Raw genomic sequence first — 23,091 nt, forward strand, 5'->3', positions numbered from 1 at the left:
ACACACATTGCCATGGCGAGATTTATTTCTTTTGCTTCTGTATTCAGTTGCTTACATTCACACTTTTTTTTCCACAATAATTTAGATGAAGGTCTAAAAAAATGATTGTTCAAATCTTTCTTGCACATGCCTAGTATATTATTGGTATGTATTTAGATTGTTCTATGAGAGTAACATTTGTTCTGCACCAGTGTCACTGCACCAGTGCCAAATTCTAGAGCATAATAAAAAAAGTAATCTGGTCCTTAGCAGGCCTTAAGATAAGATAAATAGGTCAAAAGCACATGACATAAACACTAAGGCTACGTACACACGTGCAATATTTATCAATGGAAACTAACAACTAACGACCGATCGTCCGATAATTGTTAACAAAAAAAGTGAACAACGACTGGCCAACGACACTGATGAACAAGAAATGTCGCTGGAAACAAACGACTGTCCTGGCGGATCTGATTGGGTGACGATCGTTGGGTGTACGGTCGTTCAGTGATTTTGGATAGTTCTGTGATACACTTTCTCTTGTACACGTCACTTCCTGCATCCTTCAAACGATCATATCTAGTGTGTCTACATTATTGGTGGATAATATTTGAACGATCATATTGTTTCAGCGTGTACAGAATTGTGCACAATACAATTGTTCAAAATAATTGTGAATAATTGTTGAATGGTCGTTAATCATTTGTTTTCTAACGACAGTTATTGCACGTGTGTACGTTGCATAAGTCTAAATGCAGAATCAGTGTGTGAAAACAATAGGTACCATAGGAATTGAAAGGTTTTGTGCTGTTAATAAAATGTTCTTGATTATCCAATCATCAAAAGGATACAACATTTTCGACCTGGGTTTTCGGCTGGACTGGAGTATTCAGGTGTGTGTTAACACAATGTCAAGGCAGAAAAGCATTAGCAATAATCTTTCTCAATTGTAGTTGCCTATGAATCTGGGAAAGATTTAAAGGCCATTTTCAAACAATTTGAGGTGCATTCATCTAAAGTTAGAAAATGGTTCTCAGATTAAACACATTAAGGGCAATCTTCTAAGAAGTAGACTTTCCAACAAAATCACCCCAAAGGGAAAATCTATGCAATGCTCTGAGATATTGCAAGAAAAACAAAAATCAAAAGAAAAACAAGATCCTAATCTAAGACACTTACAGATAGCATGGTTATTGTTAAAGATGTCGCTTTGGCCTAGTTAATATCCAGACCTTAACCCAATCAAAATGCAGGGCCTTATGAGAGCTGTGCATAAACAAATGCCCACAAACCTCAGTAGACTGAAGCAACATTGTAAAATAAATTGAAAGATTTCTGCACAACAATGTGAGAGACAGATAAAGTCATACAAGAAACGATTACTTAATTATAGCTTTACAAGCTAGTGAATCATGGAGTGTACCTAGTTTTTCACACATGGCTATTCCATGGTATGGTGAAATCTGTTGTGCGTGTTTTTGTTTTTTTTGTTTTTTTTTAGAGGTTAGAGAGTATAATTTTGGAACCTGCTAAGAACCAGCAATTTTGTCCTGATATGTTAAACCTTAGGATTGAAAAGGGTGTACTTTCTTTTAGATACTTGCTGGAGTTCAGCTTTTATTTTTTATGTTTCACACTTGAGATTAAGAGCTACGAAGGATGCCTCTAAAATTGTGCAGATTGATGAACTAATCATTGGAAATGTCACAGCTTTGATTTTCGTGACCACATAACACACTGTAGCAGAGTTACATGGGTGGATAAATTAATTATAGTGTTTTGTTTTTTTTTTCTTTTTAGAAAGCTGTTTTACACAAGATGTGCATATGTCTGGTATCACTTGTTGTTTTCTTGACCATAAGTAAGGCTTTTCCCGTTGCCTATATCGTTGATGATACCTTCATTAAGGAATCTTCCTTTTTGACAAGACTAGGCTATCTTTACATTGCCACAATGGCTAGTAAACCTAAGTACTATTTTGCATGGACCCTGGGTAAGTGAATTTAGAAAATACTTTTTTTCCTAAAAGCCATCAATCATCATCCTGAACCATTTGTGCACTAGTGTCTACTGCTGTCTGTAATAATTTCCTCATATACAGAAACCACTATGTGTGTGATCTATCATTGTTTTTATATATAAGTATCTGTAATTCCTAAACCAGCTCAACCCACAAATAGAGAGGTCAGGTATTGAAAATGTGTCTGACTATGTATATGCAGTTGTGAGATTGAATGAACAGTGACTATAAATAGTGTACACACCCCTGTTACAATGCCAGGTTTTTGTTATGTAAAAAAATTACCACAATAAATGATTTGAAAGCATTTCCCACCTTTAACGAGACTTATAACTTATACAATTCAATTGAAAACTAAATAAATCAGTTAGAAGGTGAGGGGCTAAAAAATTCCAATTAGCTGGTTGCACACCCTTAAACTAATTTTTTGTTGAAGCACCTTTTAAGTTAATTAAAGCATTCCGTTTTTATGAGTAGGAGTCCTACACCATGGCACATCTTATCAGCAATATTGAATATAATATATTCCTTGAAGAAGCACCCCAAATCTGTCTGATTGCAAAGACATTTCATGTACACAGCCCTCTTCAGTTCATCCCACAGATTTTCTATTGAATTTAGGTCTAGGCTCTGGCAGGGCCATTCCAAAACTTTTATTTTGTTATGGTGAAGCCATTCTTTTCTTGATTTGGCTGTATGCTTTGGGTTATTTTTTATTTTTTTTTGAAAGGTGAAATTTCTTTTCATCTTCAGCTTTCTAGCAGATGCCACAGGTATTTGGAACAGTTCTTAATTCTGTCCATCTTGACTAAATTCCCGATACTGTCATCACCATGTTTCACCCTGGGGATGGTGTCCTGTATGTGAACCCAATTTACCTGCTTTGACCCGGAATTACCTACTTAGACTCTCTTTTTGTTGCCTGACACTTATTACAACTTCTCCCTGCCATGCCTTTGTTGCCTTAATTCCTCATCAGGGATAAACCATAGCTGTGGCCAAATACAGTCCTCTTTCTAAATATCTGTTTTCTCCACAGCTGCCAATTAAGCAACCAATTCAATTGAAACATTTTGTTTATTACAATAACTTTTTCTGATTACTCTGGCAGTATTATTGAAAGTATCAAAAGTTAAGTGAAGACTGAAGTCTCCTTATTCTGGCTGGTCAAAAAGTATATAATAGAAGCTTCAGGCCCTGGTGTAAGGCATGTGCTCTGCTCAGTAGTGAAAAGATGTGTGAATCCCTGTACTCTGAATAGCTTCTGTGGTATCACCTGAGGCTCCCACATTCACAGCATTATTATTATTTGGGTATTTTATTACTCCCTAATAATACCTCAGTTATAAGATATACAATTAGATTTTTACACCTTTATTACATTCCTTGATCACGTTTTGCTCATGGCAGTGCTAAAATTCTTGTACTACAGGATTATAGGTAGTTTCTTTCCAGGTTCTTTTTCTTCTTACTTTTTTAATAACTAAATAGGAGTTCTTAGGGGAGAACAATCAGTTCACCATCCATCAGGAAGCATGCAGAGCTCAATGTACATTTAACAAGATTGCGAACAGGCAGGTAAGTTTGTTTCATTGCACAAAAGACATATCCTGTCCTGTTTGCAATAAAGAGCTACCTTCTTACATTTTTTTCTTTTATTTAGTTCTCTTTAAATACTTAATGGGACATATGAAATTACTGAGTCTTTCTTACAAGGCTTGCTTAAAAAGTTGTACAAGGTTGCACTACCTTTTAGGAACTAGGATAATTCTGCTCGTTAGCACATGAAAACAAAATTTTAAAGCAAAGAGAAGAGAAAAGCAAGGGATTTTTGGCTCAAGTGTTTTTAAATGTGGATATACAAATTTTATACAAAAAACAAAACGTAGACAGAAAAGCAGGCTTCTTCAGAGACATTGTGAGAAACCAGTAAAAATACTAACTAAAGCAAAAAACATGCATAATAATAATAATAATAATAAATAATATTAATTTTGCTTTTGTTAGTACTTTTACTGGCTTCCAACAAATCCCCTGAGGAAGCCTAAACCGGCAAAATGTGTAGGGACTCATGATCCAGTTCTGCCAGTAGATCTCTATACTTTATTTGGAATTAGGAAGTTGTAAACTGTATAGCACAGTACATATTACCCTCTAAAATATTGAAGGCAACTTCTTCCACAAAGAATATTTTATGTTTTGTTTTTTTGTATATAATTTGCATATCCACATATAAAAACACTTGAGCCAAAAAATCCCTGCTTTTCTCTCCTATTTGCTTCAATATATTATACCAAGGGGCCTGGCTCTCTAAGACACTTTATAGTGGTTGGAGGACACTCACCTTTCCTATTAGTATTGTACATGAAAACAAACCTTTCATTGATTTGATTATACAGAAAAAGTAAGAATGTTGAATCATCAGTTTAGATTTTGTATTAAATTCCTTGCCTTTTTTTTTATTTTTTTATTTTTTTTAATTTTTTTAGCTGATGCAGTGAACAATGCTGCAGGATATGGTTTCAGTGGGGTGGATGAGAAAGGCAATTTTCGATGGGATTTAATAAATAATCTTAACATATGGAACATTGAGGTGAGCATGCCATATGTAATTGGTATACAACCTGGTACTTGTGAAATGTCATGTAGTATAGCACTCTTCTGTGAGTATCATACCATTGTGTAGTTTGCTTTATATTCTCTCCAAATATTGACTGTTGCTGGGTTGATGGGGTAATAGAGACACCGACTAGAGAAGGGGCTTGGGAAAACATGCTGTGTCCGCTAAATACCACTACACACCCTGTAAACTTAATTATTGATGTTGGTATATTGGTGATTCCACTGTGCTAACTTGCATTCACTGCTGCTCTGCATGAGATTCTTTACCCATCTAAGCTAAGCCGAAAGTACCTGGGGAGGAGGATAGAAGAATACATACTTTTTTGACAGTGGGCCTGGTAAATAATTGTTCTTTTGCAGAGCTCCACGTGCAGCATCTTTCTTATCTAACATTTCCAAATGGCCTCTTGTCTATTCTAATGTCATTACTGGACACAAGACCTACAGAGACCACAAGGTCTGCAAGAGAAACCATAGCAGAACTTGGAGCTCTGCAATAGATCAAAGATTTACCACTCATCTCATCTTTCTCGTATCAGAAACTTTTTAAATTTGTTTTTTTTTTCAGGTAAACTACAAAAATGCTTTAAGCATGCTGTTAGACAAAGTTTAGTTCTTTTGGACACAAAGTTCTTTAGTGTGGGATAGCCTATATATCCATACCACAAACAGTAAGACAATATGTCAAACAATATGTCAGACAGCCTCAGTAGTGTTTTTAGACATAATAAAATGCCTTTTATGCAACCATAATCCTGAAGTGACGGTAACATTATAGGTTAGCTTTTGAACCTCTTTTTTTGCATTCATATTTATCATTCTAATTTTTAGAAATCAGGATATTTCCTGATGATTTTTGGCCAGTGTTTTTTTGTTGACTAGGAGGTAGGGTTTTCATTTAATAAGCACCTGATGACATTTTATTTTTCCAATACTTTAAACATTTATCATGGGTATTGAAGCAAGTTGTATTGCCCAGATGCCAAAGATAACAAGTTTACAGTTGAATTGTTAATGTAAATGTGTAATCTGCCTTAAGGCGGTATAGTGTGGTGAAAACAGCACTGGATTTTTTTTACATTAAATTAATGTTTTATTCTTTTTTTTTTTTTTGTAGACTGCTACAAGTTTTAAAATGTATATAGACAACTGGAATATCCAGACAGCAGCTTGGTTGAAAAGGTAATCCCATTATTTGGGTAAACAGACATTTAAAATGTTTATTATAAAAACATGTTTTTTTCAGAGGTCTAAGAAGTCAGGGTCTCATTACTGTACATTCCGAAACAGATTGCTGTTAAGATTCTGGTGCCTCATAAGGGAAGTAAAAGTTTTTTTTTATAAACAGCATTACCAAATGATTACTTTGAATACTTTGGATGAAACTACATAAGGAGGTATATTGGGTCCTGCCTGCATGTGATTGCTTTAAGAATTTTCCTTGTTAAATTTTAAGTTTAGATAAACTTTAAACTCAACTTTTACTAGAGAACCATTTGCATTAAACTTCAGCTGCCTATATCTCTTGATTGTTGTTTTGATGCAGTTGTTATTGAAGTAACCTCCATATATGAATTTTCATCAAGTACTTTGAGGCTTGATTTAGCTCTGGTACTGATTCCGGGAAGAGCCATAATACAGTCCTGACCATATCCATAACATTCAACGTGCCCAAAATGCCAAAACCATACATAGCTGTTTTCAGAGTAAAAATATTTAACATAATAACCATGCAAAGAATTCTCAATTTTCTGAACAAAACTAAAGCATATTGATAGTACTAAGTGGTTGTGCAACCATTTGAATGTCTTTGAAGTTAAAGCGGAACTAAATTGAAAACAAAAAAAATACACTTGCCTTTAATCCTGCAGATGCCTCGATGGCACTCGTCCTTCCCCTCGATCCGATGCCACGTCGACCTGGAATTCCTCTTCATTCCGGCGCTGAGGAAGCGCCGGGTGTGGCCAACTTCAGTCTTCTCTTCTGTCTTCTTCTTGGCATGTCACCCGATCTTGCAGTGCGCAGGTGTGAGATTAGGTGGTGAAGCCCGCTGTAAAAGGGGAAAAAAAAGAGAGACGATCTCACTGTGCTTGCATGGGATCGGCATGTCTTTCCCTAATAGAAAAAATGCCCTTTCTGCGCATGTTTGACATTAGAGTATGTGCAGAAGGAGCACCCAGAGCCTCCTGGGATTTTCCCTTTTTTTTTCAAAAAGGGTGTTGCATTTAAAAAAAAAAAAAAAAAAAATTAACTTTAAGTGAAAATGTTCAGTTTAGGCCTGCTTTGAGGTTAGTTAGGAATTTTCAGGTGATTCTTAGTCCATCTCTTCTTAGTGAATGAGGTATAGACTAGCACCATATACAGTTGTGTACAATGTGTGGAATCACCCATTTTATTCACATGCTGTAACCAGCATGTACAACATTTGCTGCCTTCCTTCCCTAAATAAGGGCAATAATTGACACCTGTTTTTTCTCAGAATGAACGACCTCTATTTTTCCCCAAAATGCTATTATTTTGAACAAATATTTCTTTTTCCTCACTTTCTGTACAGGAATAACACAAATTTGATTCATTTTTCTTAATGTTTTGATTCTGCAATTGATATGCAGTGTTCCCAATGTTTTTGTGAATATGGAAAAAAAAGCTAGAATATGGATTTTGAGCTTTATTCACTTTTTTAAACATGCTTCTATTATTCTGAACACAACTGTATGTTACTCTTTGTCATATTTTACATCATTTCTAATACAGTGAATAAAGCCTTCCTAAAACTATTTTACCTTAGACCACTTGGGGCCAAGAAACTAAAACCTGTATTTTAAAATTACAAGAAATTTCAGGAGAAAAGTATGCATGCTGGTGTTTGTAACCTCACGATCATACAATATTATCAATAGATAATTGCAGACCTATAAACATGGGGCTACAAATTGACTATGTTATCTGTCCAGCTGTTTTGAGGGGAATACCAGAACTGCCATTGCCGACCTGTCCTGGGAATGCTAGCTACCCGATTGTTAGTTCTAACCTCTGGCTCCAATAATATTGGAGGTATAGATCCTGACACACACGGAGAATAGGAAAGGCGGAAGTCCTTATTTGCATACTTTTTCCAGGTCTCTAACTTGTGAAAGTAGCATGCTGACGAGAGAAAAAAGCGTGACGTAGAGATGAGTTCATCAGTCTGCTGCTTTTCATTTTACTATGTGGTCACAGGAAGGGGGTGTAGAGGAAACCTTTAAGAGTTACTTAACTGCAGCAGAGAAAATTCAGCTTTCCTGTCTTGACAGACAGGTTGTGCTATGTTGCTGAGCTGCGTAAAAATTGAGACTGTATAAATCCTTAGGCCCTAAAAAAGCTTCTATATATTTTATTTGTGCTGTTAGTTGTTTTCCCAGAGTTCAGCTTTAATACTGAGCAGACCACAAGTGAATATAAACTATAAAATTTTAGCTCCTTATTGATTATATGATCTTTTTTAGTACTAATATTTACTATAATATTAGTATTTTTTTTTTTTTTTGATTTTGCAGAGTTTGTTATGATAGAGCTCCAAAGTATCGCACAGCTTTAACATTTCTCCTCTCTGCATTGTGGCACGGTGTTTATCCTGGATATTACTTCACCTTTATCACTGCCATCCCTGTGATGCTAGCTTCAAGAGCAGTAAGTACTGTGCTACAAATATTCAAACTGATGGCTGTAAATAGGAGTAAATTTATTACTCATAGGTAAGCAGTTTCATCTACAGCATAACAAATGCAGCCTTGTTATGCTATGGCAAATGTTGGTGCATAAAGGACAAAACACTTTTTAATTGTGGGCACATAGGTATAAGTTCTTCAATGATGAGCTTCCGGTACTTGCAGGCATTGCACGGTGAAGCACTTTAGCACCATTACCCTAAAAACAATGTATTTCTGAACAGGTTGGTTTATTTTTGAGTTTGACTATTAGGAAAAAAGAAATAAATATACCCTTATTTATAAAAGCAGGTAAACCTTTGTTGTGTCTATACAAAAAGCAGAATGCTGATGCAGTTGTGCCATGTTTTTTATTTGATTTAATCAGTGCTTATAACTAGAAGGCATGCACTACTACATTAACATTCTTGAGATAAACTATTTTGTACACATTCTAGACAGAAAATAATGACTAAACCTGTTCAAAGCAGTTCTATTGGGTTTGGAACAACATTCCCATGCTAAAGGAAGAAACTTTATATTAACTAACTGTTCTTCAATTTCAGGTAAGAAATAATTTCCGGCAATACTTTATGACTTCAAAAATGCATAAATTTGGGTATGACATCCTCACATGGATCGTGACCCAGCTGGCCATCTCCTACACCTGTGCCCCCTTTTTTCTGCTGGCTGTGGAGCCTACCATTAAACTGTACAAGTATGTGTTCAAGTTTATGTTGTTCAGTACAGAATTCAGCCTTTTCTTTGTGTTTACCATTATTTAATTTTTGAAGGGACTTTTGTATGAATGATATACATAATTTGCATATCATCAGTTTATTTATTAAGCTATGGTCTTAATTCCTTGTGCCAATGCTATATTGGTACAACATTGAGAGGCATAGAAAAAAAATGCATTGCTCTGTCACACTGATAAGCATTTTGTTTTCCTGTCTTGAAACCTATTGCAATCTCTTTCTCAACAATTTACTACCACATTATTGAATTAAATCAGGGATAGTGATACTGACTTGCTTACAAACATGATTACAATGGCTTAGACAAATAGAGGTGATGTACACACAGGCATAAACCATTTGAGGGCGTTTTTTTAATTACGATACATCTGGATCCTAGACTCCTAGACAGGAGCAGCGAGACATATTTGAAACATTGGCCCTCATTTATTAAAGCTCTCCAAGACTGGAGAAGATAGACTTTCATGGGAGTACTTGGATCTGGTCCACAATTGAAATTTTGAAATTTTCCAACTAATAGCAAAAGCACAGGAGCTTGAATTTGATTCTAAGGTGTAAGACAATGAAGAGAACTACAAAGAGATGCAGTGGAAGAGGAGCGGTGGGAAAGATGGATGAGTCTGGCTGCAGCATTCATAATAGATTGTGGAGGAGAGAGTCGGGTTAGTGGAATACCAGAGAGGGGGATGTTACAGTAGTCCCGACGAGAGATAAGAGCATGTACAAGGAGTTTGGTGGTCTCTGGGGACAGGTAGGGGCTGATCTTGGAAAGCTTTAATATATCAGGCCCAGTGTTTAATATAATTGGGTAGCTGCATTAATCAACTTTTCCTCACTTGTTCCAAAATAACTGCAACAGAACTCAACCAGACCCTGACTAATTGTGCACGTTTTGAGTAAAATGTGTCATATATTCAGAGGTAAATCTCAGAACCATGCAAAGCAATCTGTTTTCTGCCCAGCATAAAACACGTGACAAGTTTGCAAATACATAGAAAAACAGGTAACCTGATTTGGGTGTTTAGCTTCTTGCTTGACTGCAATGTTCCTTAATTAGCTCAGCATGCATTCATTATTCCTGCTAACTGATACTCAGGTAAAAAAGGCATATTGAGTTGACTCATTTATTAATGTAGCCCATCCTAATTTTAAAAAGAACTATAGTTCTGCATTCAAAAATTTTAAGCAGGCAGAATTTTTATTACAAAGGGGACAAACAATGTTCTTCTCCAATAAAACATACTTGCTTGCCTGTTTGCAATGTTCGTTCCCAAGTACACGGAGCTGAGCATGTACAGCGTAGAGTACCAGTCATTGTATGTCAGGTGTCCTGCCAGCCCTGTAGGATGTGAGCTTTCGTAGTTATGTAATTCCCGCTTGACCAATCAACATGGACAAAAAACTGACACCTGTAAGAGAAATGAAGATGGCAGTGCCCCTGAAAGAAATAGGACAGGTGGGTTCAATTACAAATTTGTGATCAGACAGGTAGGTTTGTTTTATTGCAGAAGGGACAATAAAGGACCTGCCTGATCACAGTGTATTTTAAATGGACCCTCTAAACAGTGGTTGACAACCTTTTGGAGCTCACGGGCCACTACATTTATGGACTCTAGACCATGCATGCACAGGGAGCCGTGTGTCTCTCAAAGGGGAAGAAACTTCCCCCAGAGTGACGTCGTTATGCAAGAACCTGTCCACTCTCCCATCACAGGCTCAGACCAGAGACAAAACCCACCCACCGCCCTGAGCCTGCGAACCCTACAGGGGGCCATGGTCTGCGGGTCTGGCCATTGCGCCCCCCTAGCAGGGTCCTTCTCCTGACCTCTCCTGACCGCCGCGAATCACCAAAATTTTCTTGCGGACCACTGGTTGGCGACCGCTGCTCTAAGACACTAAGGTTGGCTTGATAACAAAGGGTGCATTATTTAGTGCCAACAAACTTTACGCACCTCCTGCACTTTTGAAGCAAAATGGTGATGACAATAGTTTTGGTATTGTAACATACAGCAACCAACTGGGTTTCAACTTTTATTGGGTAGCTCATAGTAAGAGAAAACATTTTTTTGTGAATATGTAAACTTTTGTTGTTGCTTTTTCCTTTATTGTGATAGCTTGTAATCTGTCAGGTTAATGTAAACTACAGCCATAAAAAAAAAAAAAATTAAAAACAAAAAATTAATTGTTTCAGCCCCCTGTTTATTCATCAGCAATGGTTGCACTATTTCCAGTCTGTGCACCAATCACCATAAAAACATTCACACCATTTAAAGAGTTGCTTTTATGTAAAACTCAACATAACTTTTTCTTTTTTTTTGTCTAGGTCATTCTATTTTTATTTCCATATTGCTGTTATTATTGTACTTCTTGTTCTGCCCAACAAGCAATCAAAGGACAGACAGCAATGTTACTCTAAAAAGCCTCCTTTATCCACAATCAATCATATGGAAGAAAGGGAATCCCACAAGCACATGAACAATAACTCCAGATGAGTGACAGATGGACAGTGGACTTTATACACAATACGTGTTTGCTCACACCAAAGACCATGAATACTGGACGATGCAGTATCAGACCTGTTTTTTTTTTCTTTGTTTAAAGACCTAAAACATTCCAGATTCTCATACTTAACATTTAAGTTTTGTGAATTGTGCCATGGAGCCAACTTTTTCATTTATGAAGGATTATCCCCTTTAAAAAAAAATACTTAAAGGTCATCTGTACACTACTGTAATTATAATGCTGATACATTGGCATATTTTTTTAATGGAAAAGTACAGTCTTATAATTTTTTGTATGCTTTTAAAGAAAGAGACTCAGGATGTAAATAATCATAAAATGTAAATTTTCTATATATGTTAATATTTTAAGAACTTTGTTTTGTGTATGCACATGTCCATGTTTGCTTCCTGTTTCTAATGCTGCATTGTTGTGCTTTATTTTTTCTTCTTGCATTGTAAAGCTCATATACTTTTTATTGCCCAAGATAACCATTCATGACATAGTATCTGTTTTACAGCTGTCTACCAATGTGATCTTCTGTGCAGAATCACTAATGACTGACAGCCAACAACTGCTATTGATTTCTTATTGAGAGAATGCAGTTGGCCACTTCTTACTTGGCCTACCCCCTCCAGAACAGTGCTGCTTATACAGTGAATGTTGGAATCAAACAACAAACCACTGCAATTAGGTTAAAATATTGTAAATATAAAAATTATATAAAAAATACTTTAATGTAAACACTGCAGGGATAATTTAAATGATAGCTAAAAATGTGCTCTACGTTCTCTTGAATACAGTACTTTTGTAATATTGTAATGTATTAAATTTAGTCCACTATGATTATTACAGTTGATGGCATTTTTAGGGTGCAAAATTGAGATATACAAATGCATTCTCCAATTCATACTACAATCACTGACATCAAATCAAATTCCATGTGACAGTATTTGCCATTTTTAAATTGTTAAATATTCGTTTTTTTCACCAGCAGCAGTTGTATAAAAACACTTCATCAAGTGACCAGTTATATTTTTTTATCCGTGATTTCCTGTGGAGGTCAAAGGGCTTGATACTGTTTCCTTGTCCAAATATGCTTCAACTTTACATCCTAACCTAGGGTTTCATATAGTAGGCACTACCCTTTGTTGGAAAACCTAATAACTAGCTTTAAAAATAAGGAATGCATCACTCAAATTGAAGTCTAGCATAACATACAATAAAAACATCTCTCCCAAATCCCTATAGTCTATTTGGTTGTCCTACCTGCCCCTATATCAAACCCTCCTTATTTTAAAGTACAGTTAGTGTTGGTAGCAGCCATTATCCATAGTTAGGTCATATCTTATTTAGATGGAGAGCTGTACAATTGAGAAAAAATATTTTCTGGCCAAGATCAGGTTATCTTTTAGGCAGATCATCATCTCTTGCTTACTCAACAATAAGGATGTACCCTGTTGTCCATACAGGAAAGCGAATATCTCTTTGCAGTGGGAGAGCTATATGTGACACACTTCTAGTCCATGCAGGCTGCATATGAGGATAGAATAAAGTTAGATTTCCTATTTCAGGTACAGGTAACATAGGGCAGATCACTTGATTAGGCCAAAAATATATGTTGAGCTGACGCTGTCAGCTGTAGACCTGTAACTTACAGAAATATGTCCGAACAGGGGTTCTAGTAGATAATATGAATATAAAAAATGTATTTACTTTTATTTTATTTTTTTTTATTTTTTTGTATTGGATTGGATACCGGAGTTTGTATTCAATCCAATACAAAATGAGCGTTTGAATTTACCAGTTATGTACTTTGTATTAATTTTATATTATTTTTTTTTATTGGATTGGATACGCAAGTTTGTATCCAATCAAATACAAAATATAAATTTGAATTTCCAAGTTATTTACTTTTATTTTATTTTTTTTTATTTTTTGTATTGGATTGGATACGGGAGTTTGTATTCAATCCAATACAAAATGACAGTTTGAATTTACCAGTTATATACTTTGTAATTTTTTGAATTATTGTGTATTGGATTGAATACAGGAGTTTGTATTGAATCCAATACAAAATAAATGAACGAGTTTCAATTTGAATTTCCCGCACACGCGCCAACGTCATCACGCACGCAGGGAGGTGCCGTCTGGTTTTTTTTTTCTCCGCCGGACAGCTTCTCGCTTCAGAGATCATCCGGCACTGGAAGAAGAAGGACATGGACGATCAGCGGGACCAGGTAAGCCGGCCGGCATCTTGTGTTCCGCCGGCCGGCATCTTGTGTGCCAGCCGGCGGAACACAAGATGCCGGCCGGCTTCTTACCGGTCCCGCTGGCACCCGACAAAGGACACCCGACGCTGGAGAGGGAGATCGGCGGACAACGATTGACGGAGGACGACGCTGGAACACGAACACGACGCTGGAAGAACACAGCGGGACCAGGTAAGTAAGGATGTGAAAAACTCGGGGTTAACCATCCTAGCCATTTTTTTTTGCCCGTACGAAGGTCGGGCTTAACGGCTAGGAGGTTAAAGCTGTTCTATAACCTGGCTTTATATATATTGTGAGGGGTTAAGCTCAGGATCGCCTTTGCTGGGGTCAAGGGACACTTGTCTGATTCATCCAATTCAGATCACACACTGAGGTAAAGGTGTTAAGCTGACTTGTAGTCAGGTTTAATTGAAGGTTGCAGATAAAATAACAAAAATAGCAAGGGAAAACCTTGCCTGTCCGGCACTTACTATGAATCAAACATCCCTGTCTATCAGCTGGAGGGCGTCTCCCTGTCAGCTCAAACAAAGCTTTCAGCAACCTTCCACTCACTTTTGAGCTCACTCACCCAGACTGACTTTCTAAGTCTCTCAGCCAAGCTCCCTCACAGACCGACTGTCTTTGTCTCCAACAGAGCTCTCTCACACAGTCCACCTAGCTGTGTCTCTCCAAATAGAGCTGCACTGACAAACCCCTGTCTGTGTCTCTCTAAGCCAAGCTACTGACTGAGCTCCTGGCTCTATGTTATATCCCCAACCTCAGTGTTTCTTCATTAATTATCTCACAGGTGAGAGTCTTCCACCTGCTACTTCACACAGGAGAGGAATCTTGGGCAAATATATCTCCCTTCCACCTCCAACCCTGCCTTGGTGTCACAATATGTGTGTGTGTGTGTGTGTGTGTGTATATATATATATATATATATATATATATATATATACATACATATATTTAAAAATGAAGAGTAGCTAATATAATTTGTCTAAATCCTCCAATGCTTTCTTTATGTTACTGCTACTTTCACTGCTACTTTATGCCTATTTTATGCCTAGGTAAACATTCCAATCAGAAATATTTAAATCTCTTCATAATATCCACTTAGAATTTATTATTCCTCACTTCCTGAAGCTAAATTCCTGGACAGTAAATGAGAAAAACTTGCAAATACATATAGCAATAAAAGCCTGACAGAAATAATAAACTTTGTTCATGCTTTCCAAAATTAAAAGACAAGGCAGCTGTATTTCCCCCTGCTGTGCACTACATCATTACAGGACATAAAAGTCACTTAGCATCTGGAAGGTAAAACCACAGCAGAGAGGGCCGCACGATACAACACACCCAGTTTGTGTCAGCAGCGGTGCCCAGGCTGTTCGAGAGAAAAATTCTGAAAGGCCCGAGAGGGACCCGAGTCGCTGTAAGGCAGTTTGAAGTTTTACATATAAATCAAACAGATGGTAGCTGTTAAAGGCAGACTTGCACTGGCACTGTTGTTAATACAAGACAGAGGATAGATGTATCTATTTGTGGTAAAACTTTGGACTATAGAAAATATATTGTCTGCAGCTCTTGCATCAGTTTCCTTAAATGTTCTATGGTCTGTTTGTCCAGTACTGGGCATGTTCTTTTTCATTTCTAATCCATCTTCAGTCTTTTTAAGGAAATGTTTTGGTTATGCAGTTTTTCTTCCTAAACAAACAGATGGAGACATGATAACCCCAAGGAATTACATGATAATCAGTATAATCCCATGATACCTCAGGAGCCAGGCACAACAGACGTAACCTACCAGAAAATTCTATATTGTTATAATGTATTATTAGGAAGTAGCTAATATTTGTCTTTCTGCAATCTTTTGTTACAGTTCTTAATTGAAAACATATAAATTGTTTTTCAAGAATGGAAGTATTTTTCTCCAGACAGGAGGACAATTTGGTTCAATTTACTCATAATGTCCCAGCCACTTCAAGACAGATCACTTGACTCATTTTCAAGCCCTCATGTCAGGACTATGTGTTCCCTGGACATTGGCACGCTTGTTATACTGGTAACTTAGCTGGCAAACAATTAGATGGGCAAAGCAGATGTCCTCCTATACTGTGGTCTTTCTGTACTGCCTGTGCATGTCGTCTTCATATACCGCTATAGTGCCTGGGGGAAGCACTCCAGTTGCAGTGGCTATCATAGTGTTATATTGAGACCCCACAAGTGCACCCTGATACCTGAAGAATGGAAGGCTCCTGCAGTAAATGTGAAATGCATCTTGAGCAGAATAGATGGTACTCTGAACAAAAAGACTTTACCTATGGGAGGTACAAAAGTATTTGATGGTACAAGCACCTAGTGGGCCCCTGTTCAGTGAGGGACAGTATGGTCCTTTGTGATTGCGGGATGGGAGTACGAGAGGATACTGAGCGGTTGGTAGGACAAGCCCTGCATTGGGACCCACACTGAGGGGCAATACAAGTTTGGACCAGGTAGTATCTCTCCCTGCTGTGGGTATGCATACAGGACCTTCCTGTCAGGCTCCATCATCCAGGTAAAGCCTCTGCTGTGTCTGTTTTCCCTGCTTCCTCTGTAAAATAGTAAATTTCTTGAAGAATCTGAGGAGTGGAGGCACAAGGGATGTCGGGATGGTAATGGAAGAACTGGTAGGTAATGGGTTACCAGGGGGGAGGTCTGTCATTATGGATTGATAGGTTTTTACTGAGTTGGGGGGGCTTTCCCTGAGGCTGTATCACTGAGGGGTTTGTGACAGGATCTGTCACTTAGGAGGTCCTAACGGGAAGGGGATTCTGTTACTGAAGGTTCTGTAAGAGGGGGGGGGGGGGGGAATCTAAGGCAGGAGGTGTCACTAAGGATTTGTTACAGGGGTCCTGACAATAAGTTTCCATCGCTTATCACTCATCAGTTTAGCAGCTTGCAGCATCCCCAGCCTCCCTTTAGCTGTGCAGTGTCCATCTGAGTTGTGTTTTTCTTAGCATCCCCAGCACATACACCAAGGCTGTGCACAGCTGAAGGGGATTTAAGCCAATGAGCAGATTAGTCTCTGGCTTTAATTTCTCCTGCTATTGGCTGCTGGTCCTATTTCAAGTTCTAGGCACAGGTTGTTGAATAGTCAGCATATCGCTCGCACATCTGATTAACTTTCTGGATACCTGACCTCCACCTGGCTTCTGCCTGCCCTGACCTCAGTCTATCTTGACCTGGTTTCTCACCAGCTGCCCGACCCTGGCTTGCTGCTTATGCTACTTATTTTTACTGAGATTCCTGCTTATTCAGTACCTGATATCTGGCTGTCCCAACACCAAAGCTATCTGTTCAGTTCACCCCTGGTGCCCCCCCCCCCCCCCAATGATAGGTCTGTGCATTTTAACACATGTAAATTGAACTAAATGTTATCTCTTGGTCAAGTGAAACATGTGACATCTACTTACGCTGCATTTTAGCCATTATTCTCTACGAAGGTACATAGATTGTGTACATAATGTTAATATCAGGATATGTAACTGGAAACACTTTGCACTTGTGCTTCACCTTCAAAGTAGACCTTGACTCAGAAAGTAAAGATATGATATGTTGTAGGAAATATCTAACAAAAACATTATTGTGCCTAAACAGAACCCATCTTACTATGTTTTGGATCTTTCTAAAAATGTCAGTTTACTTTCTAGTATGTGAATACATCTGCACATTCTACCTACAGTATTATAGCTGTATGTCTGCCAATTCTAAAGCATTATAATTGCTGTAGGAGGTTTACAATGAGCTCTATATCTCTATATACAAGTGATCCAAGTCTTGGATCACTACTGTTGCACAGATCGTTCTCCTAGCTGGAGGCTTTCACATGAGGAAGCACAATCTTGCCTCTACCAAGATGGCTTTCCCCATTAGAAGAGAAAATGCCTAACATCACATGGTAAGTCAGTACCCAGAAAAAAAATCAGCCGCAGGAATCGTTCACATTAGCTGTAATATTACAAACATATTATTTTGTATGTTATATAGTTTTTGTAAATGACATGGTATTGGATTTTGTCATCTTTCACTACAATTATTTTTATACTTATGCATTAAAAATAAAACTCCATATTAGTTTTTCTTCAATGATGTAATCATTGCCAACTAATCCTCTAGACCTTTTGGGGCCAGTAAAATTCCCATTTGGGAGTAATATTCATATATGAAGGAAACACTGAATCATTAATATACTGTGTAACGGTGTTGTGATAATGCCAAACAGTGACATCTAGTGATCACAGATCCAGAGATTAAATCTAACCAAATCATGCTGTCTCTGCTGGATATCAGCAAATTTATTGTGTTGTATGCAAATGTATTAGTCCCCTTTATTATTATTATTATTATTATTAAACAGGATTTATATAGCGCCAACATATTACGCAGCGCTGTACATTAAATAGGGATTGCAAATGACAGACTAATACAGACAATGATACAGGAGGAGAGGACCCTGCCCCGAAGAGCTTACAATCTAGTAGGTGGGGGAATTTCACACGCAATAGGATGGGAGATATGTAGTGGTGGGAAGTAGTGATGGTTTCAAATAACAGAAGAAGCCGGGTAGGCAATTTTGCAATGTGTTTCAATGCCAACTTATAAAACAGCTTTTATATTACGTGACTTGGGCAAGGAATCTCTGTCTATTCTTACCTTTAGAGCCAGATCCTGATATTCTGATTTTTCTAGCATTGCCCTAAATGTTACCATCACAATATACTTTGGGTTCTTCAGCTGCCTTATTTCCCATGCTTGTATGGTGTAGCTGGTCACTGAAGTTTGAAACCAGCCAAAACTTTCATGTTGTCAGATACAATAAATTCGTTTTTCCACAACTGTTAGTGAACATGTTCGCTAGTATTCGTAGTAAGAGGGTTTGCATCCTAGACACATAGTAAATTGATTGAGGCTTTGACTGTGATAAAACACATTTGCACACTGTTACCTATCTCCTACTGTTTAAAAATGTCAAAAAGTGTAATGGTGCAAAGTCTTAACCTCCCTGGCGGTATGAATACATTTACACTTTGTTGAAATTTCAATTAAAGTATATAGGAAAGAATCTTGGACTGGTCTACTGGCACTCCTATTTATGTCATGGTGAAGTCTGTTTGAAGTTGCTGGAGAGAAGCAGACAGGAGCAACTATTGAACAGCACTGCAAAGCTGACCATCAGACTGGTTGCTGATATTTTGTTTGGAAATCCAACATCCAATTACAAAGTCCTCTTACACACAGCTGTGAGCTTGTAGCAGATTTATCAACTAAAAGCTTCCCACCAGCCCACATTTATGCTTATTAGGGGTACCATTGCCCACTTGTTTCTACTTTTATTATTTTATCTTCAATGAAAATCTGACATTAGCTGTAGATTATTAGAACTTCACTATGCTATATATATATATATATATATATATATATATATATATATATTTTTTTTTTTTTAAACTGGTATGCAAGACTTTTTCTTTCCAGTTTCTAAAACTGGGAAAAAAAGAGATATTTTTTTCTTACGTTTATTGAAGCCTGTTGGAGTCCGCTGGAACGTGGACAAAATTATTGCAGGAATCACACTTCCTGCTGTATAATGGCTTACTATTTTTGCCAAAAGTCTGTGCAGACCGTCATAAAACTGCAGGCATCCTTCGCAACCGAAGTTTTAGTTTAGGTGAGATGTTTGCTAAGACTCTCACATATAAAATAATAGGCTGCTTTTTTCATTTTACAACATGGCTGCTTAAGTGGTAATATTCAATGCAGATCCTTTTACTTAGTAGGCAGAAAAATTGCATATATATTGTTAGTACAGGAGAGAGTAGAAATCTGCCGGAAATGTTCTAATATTACTAGTAGTACTAATATTCATGAACTGGTAAATTTACCTAGAGGGTACTTATGCTATCGCCTTAAAAGAGAATATGTCACAAACCTGGAAAAGAATAGGATGAAAATATGCATAACTGGTTATGCTCTGTGAAAGAGGAACAGTAAATACTGATAGAACAAAATGAGCTCCTACAATGTTGAGCTTGGCCCCATCACAAACCACACTCTTTGTTGGCCCTTTACAATAATTGGGTGGCCTGAAGACCCATTATTGAACCACCAATACATGATTAAGTATACATTGTGTAGAAGCACCATTTTAACTGGTACTTTACAAAATCCCCAGGAAAATTCCCTGTGATCCTTCTAGGTGCTACTTATGTTGCAACATATACAAACACACTAACATAACAAATGCCCACTCCTTCTGTGCTGTACTATCCATGTGCATTGCCTCCATCTACACTTCAGTGCGACATACCATCAATACAGAAAATTGAAGCAATGCCATCTACAACCAAAATATACTATATACCCAAACACCCAGCAATCCCACTTGTCACTTTATGCCCAATTTACACCTTACCAAAGTATTGAAAGTATCAGAACACCAGCAAGGAATAGGACGCCTGCCTTTAGATGCCAATCTACCCTAGGTGCTCCTTCACCTACCTCTATCACTAGAACCTTTCACTGCCTTACTCTCGTTTTCTGCAGGATGTTAGCAGCCATGTTGCATTGCCTGGCTCCAGATTGTGCTCAGTTTGGTTTTCCCTCAGTAGAACCAGATTCTGGTTGAGATAGCAGAACTTGAGCTGCTGAGATTTTGCTGGGACTGGGCAGCTGGGAATCATGTTTGGAGCCAAACACAAAGCTACTATTGTGACTGCCACTGACTACAGTGCTGGGCATCCAAGGTTATGATGCAGAGCAACATTTGGAGAAAAAAATCTAAAATAGTCTCAGATACATAAAAAATTATTTACCATCAAGGACAGTTAATGATTTCATAGACAGTTGTCAACACTCCCTGTATGTGGATGACTTGTATGTGCACCTTTGATTACTTTATTACATTGGGCATAGTATCTGGCTGGGATGTTTCCATCAATGTCTGCTCCTATATCTGCTCTAATACATTGTTTCCTATCATCTGGTCCTACTATAAAAGAAATTAGGGCTACATCTCAATACCTTAACCAGGGCCTTCCCTACTGTAAACTATGCCAATATCTTAGAAAATCTTAGTTCTGCCATATCTGCTCTTTTCAACTCTTATTCAGTGTCAGTTGCTTGGCCATCGTGTTGATACCATCATGTTTAAATACTTTAAATCTCTCTCCCTGAAAAAGTATACATATAAAAATATATTTTGGTTTTCCAATTACCACAGTAATAAAACATCAAATTATTATTTCATTCCATAGGTCCTTCTGCTTTGTTAACAATCAATTGCCAAAAGTAAATTTTTTTGTTTTACTGAAAGTAATATTCTGTGGAAAAAAAGTTTATTAGTGCATTGTTACCGACCGGTAAAAAGGAAAATATCAGATTTCTATATAAGTAATCCTAATATTACATTTTAATTTTAATAAAAAAGTTAATTTATTATGTAATATTGTATTTGTCCACTAGATGGCGCCCAAGAATTGTAAGTGGAGTGAAAATGGTACAATATGGATAAATTGCTTTCAAAGTTTATGATCTATTTTCTTCTTTTGCCTTTTTTAATATGGCTTTTTATTTAAACAATGAAACATTTTTTGGGTAAATATTCAGCCTCAATGTATACTGAGCATAGAAGCCGATATTCTGAAATTAAATTCAAAAGCTATAAAAACAAGTACCTTTATATGACTCCCTACATCATAGGGAACTTTTTTTGTTGTTACTAATAAAGTGATAGCCATGTATCTGATACATTCTGTTTATTATAAATAGTCCAGGAACGAATGTGACACCCTGTGGTAATCAATTTGTGTGTTCATTGAAAAACTTGTCATATGAGAAAAATGTTGTCTGCCATTGCTGAACTCCTAATTGAAAATACAAGTTCCCTGGCTGTCATACAAATCCTTTTCTTTTTCCACTTCCTAAATCACTGACTGAAAACAGGCATGCAGCAAGTAAAGTAAGAATTTACATGGTTATGCATTTATAAATTGAGGTTGCGTTTATTGAAAAACATTTTCAAAACACTCAGCAGATCCACACATATAGAGAGATAAGGCTAATCTTTATTATTATTATTATTATTATTATTATTATTATTAAAGTCCAAAGTCCTTTCACTAACTGTCCCTCAATGGGGCTCACAATCTAATGTCCCTACCATAGTCATATATGTCATCAATACGGTCTATTTAATGTGAATTTTATTGTTTTTTGTGGGGGGGAGCCAATTACCCTTACTGCATGTTTTTAGAGTGTGAGAGTAAACCGCAGTACCTGGAGGAAACACACACAAACACAGGGAGAACCTGCAAACTCCATGCAGATAGTGTCCTGACCAAGATTCAAACTTTGGACCTAGTGCTGCAAAGAGTGCTAACCTTTGAGCCACCAAACTATCCTTGAGTTTTCCTGAAAATCTATGTTTGGTCCTGCCCAGAAACAGTTGTTGGTGTTAATACCTTCATTACAATGGTGATCAGGGTAATGAAGGTTCAGTGTTGTGCCCCTAATTTTTTTTATTTGGTAGAAGGTCACATTATATTGGGGTCATTGACCTAACTATTGGTGTGATTGGGAGTGAAAACATTTTATGAAATATGAATGGATCTGGACATTCTGATTCCTGTACCCCATGAGTTGGAACCATTAGGTGCTACCCACAGACCCAGAATGTTTTTTGCATTCACTATCTGTGCCCTGGTCCTTAGTATTTGTTTTTGTTTATGCAGTGAGGATCCTTGCTGACAAGGTAGGTTGAGGTCAGGCTTGACTGCTTTGCATTTTTTTGATTATCAAAAGTAAATTATGGCCCCGCTATAGAAATAATTTATGTTCAGTCTTGGTAACAGAAGATCTTGAAAAGCCAGTTTAGTAAGCAAAGGGTGTGATTTTTAGCTTAGAACCCAGGAGTAACTAAGGACAAGTCTGCAATTACTGTAATTGTTTTTTGAGAGCAAAAGAAGCCTTTACAATTTTGTTTAATTCTTTTAAAACTAGAAAACTTTAGTGAAGCCAGGGCATGTTGAACTACTGGCAGCATGGCATGCAGATTTAATTATTCATACAAAAACTACTGTTGTGAGCATCTAGTCAATGAATTCATGAACCTTCTAGTATGTATATATTTAGTATGTATGTATATATATATATATATATATATATATATATATATATACCAAATACTAAGCTTACTTTACTTTGGTTTTGTAATGAGTATTGATTACTAC

General features: G+C 37.1%; 1 protein-coding gene across 1 annotated transcript in view; it reads left to right on the plus strand.

Moving 5' to 3' along the window:
- Window positions 1-12,593, plus strand: part of MBOAT1 (membrane bound glycerophospholipid O-acyltransferase 1) — a 36,112-nt gene extending 23,519 nt beyond the window's left edge. Inside the window, exons 8-13 of the mRNA XM_072411626.1 lie at window positions 1,783-1,975; window positions 4,492-4,595; window positions 5,742-5,806; window positions 8,161-8,293; window positions 8,877-9,028; window positions 11,392-12,593. Coding sequence (XP_072267727.1) covers window positions 1,783-1,975; window positions 4,492-4,595; window positions 5,742-5,806; window positions 8,161-8,293; window positions 8,877-9,028; window positions 11,392-11,560 — 816 coding nt within the window. The 3' untranslated portion in view covers window positions 11,561-12,593. The remainder of the gene's footprint in view (window positions 1-1,782; window positions 1,976-4,491; window positions 4,596-5,741; window positions 5,807-8,160; window positions 8,294-8,876; window positions 9,029-11,391) is intronic.
- Window positions 12,594-23,091: the final 10,498 nt, after the last annotated feature.

The sequence above is a fragment of the Pyxicephalus adspersus genome, chromosome 5 (assembly GCF_032062135.1).
Source record: "Pyxicephalus adspersus chromosome 5, UCB_Pads_2.0, whole genome shotgun sequence".
NCBI classification, from domain to species: Eukaryota; Metazoa; Chordata; class Amphibia; order Anura; family Pyxicephalidae; genus Pyxicephalus; species Pyxicephalus adspersus.